We start from the raw sequence: 10,000 nt of genomic DNA on the forward strand, positions 1-10,000 counted from the left end.
GGGAGAGAGGAGAAAACCCTGCTACTCTCCTGCAGACCGCGGCGGGCAGCGGTAGCACCGGAGGGAGGGGGGGGGGAGAGAGAGAAAAGCCGGCTACTGCAGCATCTTCAGACCGCGCGGGCAGCGGTAGCACCGGAGGGAGGGGGGGGGGGAGAGAGAGAAAAGCCCCGGCTACTGCAGCACTTCAGAGACCACGCGGGCAGCGGTAGCACGGAGGGAAAGGGGGGGGGGGAGAGAGAGAGAAAAGCCCCGGCTACTGCAGCATCTTCAGACCCGCGCGGGCAGCGGTACACCGGAGGGAGGGGGGGGGGGGAGAGAGAAAAGCCCCCGGCTACTGCAGCATCTTCAGACCCCGCCGCGGGCAGCGGTAGCACCGGAGGGAGGGGGGGGGGGGAGAGAGAAAAGCCCCGGCTACGGCAGCATCTTCAGACCCGCGCGGGGCAGCGGTAGCACCGGAGGGAGGGGGGGGGGGGAGAGAAAAGCCCCGGCTACTGCAGCATCTTCAGACCCGCACGGGCAGCAGGTAGCACCGGAGGAGGGGGGGGGGAGAGAGAAAAGCCCCGGCTACTGCAGCATCTTCAGACCCGCGCGGGCAGCGAGGTAGCACGGACGGGAGGAGGGGGGGAGAGAGAAAAGCCCCGGCTACTGCAGCATCTTCAGCCCGCGCGGGCAGCGGTAGCACCGGAGGAGGGGGGGGGGGAGAGAAAAGCCCCGGCTACATGCAGCATCTTCAGACCCGCGCGGGCCAGCGGTAGCACCGGAGGGAGGGGGGGGGGGAGAGAAGCACCCCGGCCTATCTAGAGTATGTTAGGTCGTGCGGGCCAGCGGGAGCGCCAGAGAAAGGGGGAAAGATGTACCTAGTGTATATATACAATATTTAAAGTGTATTAAATTCCCCCACCTCAAGCATCTGTACAAACTCCCTGGCCGGATCAGTGCAGGTCTTGTAAGGAGCTGACACAATTATACAAGAGGATACTATGGAGGAGGAGGAGACACGCACGAGGCGAACACACACGCACGCACTCTCCCCCCCCCCCCCATTACTTACCCAGAAAGGGCGGTTTGAAGTCCTGGCAACTCCATCCGCGTCACAGCAATCAGCTCTGATTATTTTTTTTTCCGTTTTTTTTTTTTTTTTTTTTTAGAGAGCAGGGGAAAGGTTACTGGCCACGAGCCAATATCCGATCGCAGCTGGCGAGTTGGCGACCGGGTTTGTCGAGCACTGTGTATATATACATAGTAAGGCAGTTGGCTCTCACGTGTAGTTGAGTAGATGTTGGTGCTTAGCCCTTAGAGGTAAGATAGATAAGGTGTTTTCACTGGACAGCCGTGCAGCAAAAAGGAGATGGCACACAAAGGTAGTTGTTCAAAAAAAACTGTATTGGAGTACGTGGCACACACACCGACGTTTCGGTCCTCACATGAGGACCTTCCTCAAGGGAATGCATACACACATACCAAATTCTTAAAATGCACAAATTGAAGTGATGCAAATGAGTACAACCTTGTGATGCACTTCTTTGCCAATCACATGCAGACGTCTAAAAAGTATTACAAAGTAAATGTTGATACAGTATAAAGAGCTGGGTCAATTGCATATGAATAGAATAAATGTAGTGATACCTAATAAGCCGATAGCTTTGGTGCAGAAACAGATGAATGATGTGGTGCACCAGCAGACCTGTCAACTTGTTTTTACATCAGAGGTAGATTGTTTTCGACAGAGTACCAAATTAATTTGTGCTTTGTTAATTAATTACCGCTATATACAGTATAACGAAAGCCAATATCCGCAGTGCTGCCGGTATGTCTTTATATAACGGTAACACAATACAATTGCACATCCTAATCAATCAGTGCTGCTGGAGGGAACAGGCATTAAAATGGTTCTCCAGCAACTAATGGGTTATAAATGTTTTTTTCCCTAAAAGTGAGATTGAATGGAACCAGCTGAGTTTACGGGCAGCGAATTCTCAAATCGCCTTTTAGCTGCAGATTAGGACTTTGAATTTCTTGCATTCTTTTTATTATTCATCATTAGTTCCAGTGCCAGCAGTTACATGGCCATTTCTGTTTAAAACACCTACCCTCAGACATTTGCACAAACCGGCTCTGGGATCAGAGACGTTCTTGTAAGATCCAAATTATACCAGCTGAACTTTGTAATGTAAACCCCCTTATTTTCCCTACATTTTGTTCTACATCTAGAAGTTTCACTTAATCAAAATTGCAAATGTACATGAAATGCGATCAGCCTGAAAATAAAAAGTTAGCGCATACTTTGAGGTGCTTCAAAAATGTCTGTTTTTGAGAATATTTGATTGAGCAATGTTGACTAGTGCTAACCCGAGCACTGCAACTTTGGGATTGCTGCTTCATTATTTGAGCCGTTTGTTTTGAGCTTCTAACTATTCAGTAGGAAAAACACTTGTATCCAGTATGTTCTCTAGTATTTGGTTCTATGCACTACAGTAGTTCTCAACCCCAGTCCTCAACCCTCCCCAACAGGTCAGGTTTTCTGGATATGCCTGCTTCAGAACAAGTGGCTCGGTCCCTGCTTCAGCACAGGTGGCTCAATCAGAAGCTTAGTCTTTGACTGAGCCACAGATTCAGCCACCTGTGCTGAAGCAGGGATAGCCTGAAAACGTGGCCTGTTGCGGGGGGCCTGAGGACTGGAGTTGAGAATCCCTGCACTACACAATTGTGATAATGAAACTAAATTTGCAAAGCTGACTTTTTAAAATGAAGATATAAATAATAGAAATGGTGTTACATGGTTAAATTAACCTATTTATCAACATCTCCCGAACAATACTGCAGATATATTCACTGGATGCATCAAATTTTAAAAATCCCATTGATTTCAATTGGATTATGATTTTCTTTTCTTATATAAATCTTGTAGTTTTATGCACCTATTTTACAGCAAGAATAATTTGATAGTGTTTAGTGCATTCATTTAATTGTAACTTTATTTCAACAACAAAATGTTGTAAATACTACAAAATATGTTGCTTGAAATGAAACATTTTCAAAATGTTATAAGCGGCCCATTGAAGTAGTCCATGTTTTGTAGTGGCAGTAATTTGTTTTATTTTAAATCAAACGGTGAATTGCTAGAATAAAAATATTAAAGCAGTTATGGTGGGTAAAAAAAATAAGTGGCAAAAACCCACCAGCATGCAGCAAATATAAATATCACTTGTGAGCACATTCATGTCTGACAGGTTTGCAACCCTGTCTTTCACAATTACCTCCTAGCATACAATGCTTCCACTGCAGCTAGGGATTCTGGGAAATTACATGCAAATGAGCACCCAGAATCCCGAGCTGCAGTGGGCGCATTGTGTGCTAGGAGATGATGACAAGCAGGGTTGCAGACCTGTCTGAGACATGTGAATGTGCTCACAAGTGATATATTTTTATTTGCTGTAGAATAAAATACAAAGCAGCCTGGTTTTTATTGACCATTTATCCATCCTATTCAGGGAAGAATTATGCATATACATTACACGGGACTGATGCGTTGCTTTGTTCAGTGAACACTACATTAGTACGTTATGTCTTTTCAGTCCAGATATTATAAGCCAGTTCAGTATTGAGGCGTTATCAGCACACTGCCAATCTGTAGTCCTCTAGCACTGTCTGCATTAATGAGATGTAAGCGGGTCTGCGTAACTATAGAGATTAAAACATTGACATTTTGATCCTTCTGTATGTGTCGCTGCAAATATTTAGCTCCATTTGATTATGCGATAGCAATAGAGATAATATTTATATAGTGCTGCCAGTGTATGCAATCTGTGCATAGCAGAACAAAGTCACCAGAAAAGGTGTCAAATACTTGTATTACTTTGTGTTTTAAGATCACCAACCATTGGGTGTGCATTTGGTCTCATGTTAGAGGCAAAATAGTTGTCTGCTCCATCTGTGTTTGTGCAGCTGGGGGATTTATCGCACAAGATAAATATACATTTTGGCAAAAGGTGCTAAAAGTTCCCAGCTTGTGAAAGCTAACAGAACCCAATAACATTAGCATGAACTTTGTTATTTTCAAATATTTTCATTGAAGGCGCTGCCCACATGGTAATTATAGTAATTGTATTCAGGATACTACTGTGTTTAAAATAATATTGTTATGAAATGCCTTGTGTTTAAAGAGCTGTTTTCCTTAACATTCCTGCCTGCAGTTTTACATGCCATCCTCATACTTGTGCAAGCAACAACTCTCAATGTGGCATTTAACTCCCACAACAAGTCGCTGCTCACCATCATGATGTCTAACAATGTAAGTGGGCATTACATTATACCTGACACTGCACATCTATCACACCAACAGGATTCTCCAGTTTACAGAATACTTTAGAAAAAAAATATCTATAATAAGATTTTTTTTTTTCTCTAGTCCGAATAGTTAACTGCTAGAATAAAATATTTAATAACTTATTTCCTATAGTGCTTTTCTCACAATGGGACTCAGTGCTTCCCAATTACAGTATAGTGCGTGGTAAGCAGCATTCCCGAGATGCTGGGGAAGGTGCAACTGCTACTTCCTGGATATCTAAATCCACCACATGACGCAGGCCGTTGGGAAGCCGCAATGGCTGATGTGGCTTCCTATATGCACTACTGCTTATTTAAAACTCTTGGTTTGTGTTTACAGTTCGTTGAAATAAAAGGGAGCGTTTTTAAGAAGTTTGAGAAGAATAATCTCTTCCAGATGTCAAACAGTGGTACGTATCGTTTTCCCACTTGCGCTAGTTCATCTCCGCCATAAACCTGTCTTCCCATCAAGTTTTTGATCACCTAAAAATTGTTCCTTACCTCTCCACTCATCTTTTCCTCCCTACATATCGGCTTTCATCTCTTATGTGCCGGCTCATTTCCTGTGCTCTGCTCAGAACGGTCTCCTTTCCGCCCCTTTCACCTCTACTGCTTCTTACCTGTGGAACCCTCATACTCCGTATACGCCAAGCACCTCCTCTTCCCACCTTTAACTCAAACCTAAAAACGTGCCTTGTAAATTAAGCATTTCAATAGACTAGATTTGGTGCTACTGTCACTCCCACAGTTGCTCCTAACAATGACTGCCATGTACTGCACTTATTCCCTCACCTGCTGTATCTTGAGGACTGGAGTTGAGCACCTTCTATAAACGCACGAAACGGAGTCAATACATTTGTTTTGACGCGCCGTCTCCAGGGGACTAAAAGCGCGGCCTAAGAGCTTCAATGGTGTGTGCACAGGCCCTAACATGCAGGCCAGTCAGAGGTAAATTAGAGGGGTCACTTTACATTTATGAATTGTTGTCTGTTTCTCCGAAAGTACCTTGCAGTGTAAACAGGTTACGTTAGCTAGAATGACCATGTTGAAAATTGTACAGTATGTTGACATTTCTTTTATTATTATTATTTGGTATAAATACCATCCTTTCCTAAATGTCCAAGATTCTACTTTCAAGTCATATTACCAAGATAACAAAGGCGTTTTACAAAAATAGAATTCCTGTTGCCAAATAGAAATAGCACAGATAAAGACGGCAACTTTTTAACGCTTTGATGGACCCTCTTGGACGTGAAAAGATTTATTTTGACCGACTGATAGTGATATTCTTTCCTGGGCACACTTTTTTACAACTTGCTTGCATTTGAGCTGTTTTAAAATCTGATTTCAATACTGGATTGTCAGTGTACAGTCTAAATCTCACAATTAATTATAAGGTCCTTTTATTAGCACTTTATAATACCAAAAATACCCATGATCGCTCATCTGCAAAAATGTTGATCTGAAAAACTAGAACTTGCCTTTTGCATTTTAATTGTTTAACAGCTGTTCAGTTTAGATGCTGAAGGAAAGTTATATAACTTCAAATGAACTGGTGTTGAAAATACAGAATAAACACTGGATTCCAGTCATGAAATTTGGTGCTTGTCAACTATGGAAGGTCTGCAGATATCTTGGATGTAGAAATATATACTATAAAGGGGCTAATAAGGACATGCAAAAGTCTGCTAAAATGAAACTTGCTTTTTTGGTAAGCATGCCGCAAAAAATCCAGTAAGCAAAGGCTTTAATTAAATATCAAATATGTATGTATTGATGCTTTGACACGCACTCGGGCATTTCGTGCCATTATATTTCTTACAGTAAGTGTGATATATGTTCATATTTACTATGCGGTTGTAAGGTACCTTTACGGCTCATTCAAGTGAATGGGACCATAAGATGCTTGATACCTTTAGCACCAGTTATTAATACTTAAATATGGCCTCCAGTGTTTCTTCATTGTGACAGACCACCTGAGTAAGTTTAGTGATGTGAATAGCCATAGGTTATATAAAGTTATCCTATGTGATATACAACGTGTGGTGTTTAAATTTTTTGCAGTTCATTAAATTCAATACATTTAATACAAAATGGCTCCTGAACAAGATGCAGTTGTATTTCGTTTATACCGGCTAAAGTACCTGGCTTTGCACGGGTTGCAGTACTCTGGGGGCATCTATTGCATTGCAGAGTTGAAACTGTGAATCAATTGATGATGGCGCTATTTTTTAACCTGATCAATAATTCCTCCTTCCAGTGAGGAGTCTGCACCTCCAGTCACTGAGACGTACACTCCAAATTATAGTGACATCCACCCTCTTCACTGACTCACTCCTTCAGTGAACTTCCCCCTCAGTGACAGTCACACCCCATCAATAACCATCCCCTCCTACACCCCCACCTCTCCCCCTCCCTCTTACACATCACCTCACACTGTCCCTGTCATTCCCCCCCCCCCCCCCCTGCCCATGCATTTCTCTCACCCATATCTCACTCTGACTCCACCAGTTACACCCGCACCCCTGTGGCCAACGCTCTCCCCTTGAGGAATGTCCGGAAGTCCTCCAACTCAGCGTGGCGACCATCACTTGGCTATGGCTATTGCTTTGACGGCATTCATTTTGTTTGTGAAATATTAGAGATGCGGTTCCGCCAGGGTTTTTTTCTTATAGGTAAGAAGCAGGAGGTCTCCAGGACCCCTGCCTCCTGAGATACGTGCCTCAGTAGTTGCTGCCAGTAGCACCCCTGGCTGGGTGAACAATGTGAAGGCCTAAATCTCCCGCAGCACTGAAGCCAATAGGAAGCCCCATCGTCACCCGTCGCGGCTTCTTAATGGCGAGCGTAACGCAAGGGATTTAAACCTCCATTGAGCACCGGCAGCCCTTTCCGAGGTAGGCATCTCGGGAAGCACAAGGTCTCGGTTCAGCACTGGAGACCCCCTGCTTCCTACCTGAGGGGTGGAGGGGGAGGAAATACCATGAAATACTCCTTTAAATATTCCCTAGAACAAGAAAGCTTCACTGTGTATTGATTAGCATGTGTGGAGTACATGGTGTTTATTTTATAAAGTGTTGTATGACCTGACCACTATATTCAACAAGGGTACTTTAGTTAGATTTATGGGTAGGTAAATGGATATAATCAAATACTAAATAAACTATCTCATGTAATGTAACTTTAAACCAATAGTGTACACCTATGTTCTGTGACATAGCAGACTGCTTTCATGTTACTGAATAATCATATTTTGCTCAGTGGTCCTGCACTAGTATTTGTTGTCGGGCTTTTAAATGTGTGTTGAGATTTGAGTAAGTCTGCAGGGGGCTGAGAATGTGGGAGTGATTTACTTTGCTCAATCAGCAGCTTGGAAGATGAAATACATCTGTTGAAGTATCTCCGGCAAAAGGAGTGGTGCAAAATGTGATCTTTTATTTTCTTCCTTCACTCTCGCATTCCACTAGAAAAGATAAATGTAAGGAAATTAAATACTCCACATGCATTATCTCCAGACTTTTTTTATATAAAAAAAATAGGCAAAATATGTGGGCCCTTATCTGCCTTCAACTGTGTTTCTAGCTTCATTTAAACGATGCATTTTCACCCTGAACAGCTTGTTCTCATCCTCTGTCTTAATGTTTTGTACAAGTCGGCAAATCCTGCAGTGAACAATGTAAAAGTACTGAACACTTCGAAACCTACTGAATAAATGTTGTTTTAAACTTATCAGCGAGATAGACATAATAGAAAAGACTTTCAAGTTTCATTCAGATCTAAAATTAACCAGAAGCTCTTAAAGCTGCCAGTACTGATTATAGTACACTAATGCAATAAGTAGATGTGTGCAATCTGAAAACCACCTCCATTTTGTGCACACTAATATATAGTCTTTAAATCTCATCATTGTTTGGTTCTGAGTGGCCTAATAGGGTGTGAATAACCTCTGTCTGTCTATTATTACTATAATAGGAAAATGTCAAAATTCCATTCATGTATGTGTAGTCTGTTTAAATGACAAAAAAGGGCTGTGTGTCAAAGATCACAGATTTGAAACCTATTGAACGAAACTATTGGAAAATGTTTGATTGTCGGAAGAATCTGGTTTTGGTATTGCTGACGAATAGGATGCATATAGAGGGTATGTTTACAATGTTGTCGTTTTTAAGCAGCGCATAATTTTGAACTGCATGGAATTGGGCGTTTAGGGGTGCATAAAGTGGGGGACGCGAGATATTCCAAGGGGGGTGCAGCGGTTACAGAGGTCCCGCCCGCGCTCTCCCCCCAGACATTTAAATTAAATGCCTGGGGACCGCGCAAGGCCTCTGTAACTTTCTCCTACCTTGTCGTTGACGCGTCGCAATGGTAACCCGGCGTCAACGGACGTCGCAATGCCATGGCAACGTGACGTCCCATGACCCCACAGCGTCATTTGACGCCTAAGCCGGGCGTGGGGGAGGGCACGAGCAGGGGAAGAGAGCAGACAAGGAGAGTAGATGGTGTGGATGGAGCACAGCTTCAGACGCCCTGCAATGTGAGGCAGGGAAAAACAAAACCAGGCCACTCCGTGTAGTATCAAAAAAGAAATGTATTAAGCCAGAAAACACATACAGGGACAAAAATAGGACAAGTGGAACGCACCTACGCGTTTCGTACCAGAAGAGAGCAGAAAAGGAGGGCGAAGGGAGAACTTTGCGCTCCCCTGGTTTAGAGCATGTATTAATGGAAGTGTAGAGTTGCCAGACGTCTCGTATATACGGTATTGTCTTTTATTTCATTGCGTTGTACCGGATAGGGCTGTCGGGACGCATTATTGTCCTGTATTTTAGGGCCCTGATGTGAAATGCCTGAGCTTAAAATTACCATAATTAAATCGGTCATAAAAACGTCATGGATTTCTACTTGTGTAATATTTACCTTTTCTGATGTCACCTTTCTAAATTATTAAAATAATACAGTTGGGACACTGCCTGGTTTTATAATCACGCTATAGGCGTTGCTCGTTCTCCCACCGCCAGGTGTTGGCTCAGTGCGTGTATTTCCTCGTCCTGCCAAGAGAATAAAGGATAAAAAACAAAGCATATAGCGGTCAAGCGGGAGGTACCGTTCAGCTCCAAGCATTTGCATTCATGCGTCACTCGTTATGATGTCATACTTTCATACTGGATTTCAGCGTCCCAAAAACAAATGTGGTAACCATCAAGTAGTATAATTTCTGAACTGTTTCTGCTGAATATACCAGGCTAGGGCATCATGTGGCTCTGTTGCTGTGAAAGCGTATGGAACGGATGTATTGAAGGACATACAACATTGTATCACATTATTACGTAAGGTGAACAATTGAATATAGGACTTATGTGATATTTAAAGCTCCTATAGTGCATCTCTATTTTTATATTCGTTATTATTAGTGTATTTGACTGATCGTTCACTTGTTTCAGATATAAAAGAGCGATTCACCAATTATGTGCTACTACTTATTGTGTGCCTAAGAAACATGGAACAGTTCTCATGGAATCCAGGTAATTATTTCATTAAACTTCATAAATCAATCCATGAATTGGCTTTTATAGGTTTTGACAAATCACGTATTTGCACTTATTTAGAAAGAGAATGTATTTATCGGAATCAGAAGTTCCCGTCACTACATATTTCAACATTTACAGCACTCCTATCC

General features: G+C 42.8%; 1 protein-coding gene across 1 annotated transcript in view; it reads left to right on the forward strand.

Moving 5' to 3' along the window:
• The window catches only part of TAPT1 (transmembrane anterior posterior transformation 1), a 65,842-nt gene that overhangs the window by 27,101 nt on the left and 28,741 nt on the right, over positions 1-10,000 (forward strand). The window contains exons 4-6 of the mRNA XM_075616610.1: positions 4,147-4,291; positions 4,667-4,736; positions 9,765-9,845. Coding sequence (XP_075472725.1) covers positions 4,147-4,291; positions 4,667-4,736; positions 9,765-9,845 — 296 coding nt within the window. The remainder of the gene's footprint in view (positions 1-4,146; positions 4,292-4,666; positions 4,737-9,764; positions 9,846-10,000) is intronic.

The sequence above is a fragment of the Ascaphus truei genome, chromosome 1 (genome assembly GCF_040206685.1).
Source record: "Ascaphus truei isolate aAscTru1 chromosome 1, aAscTru1.hap1, whole genome shotgun sequence".
Lineage (NCBI taxonomy): Eukaryota > Metazoa > Chordata > Amphibia > Anura > Ascaphidae > Ascaphus > Ascaphus truei.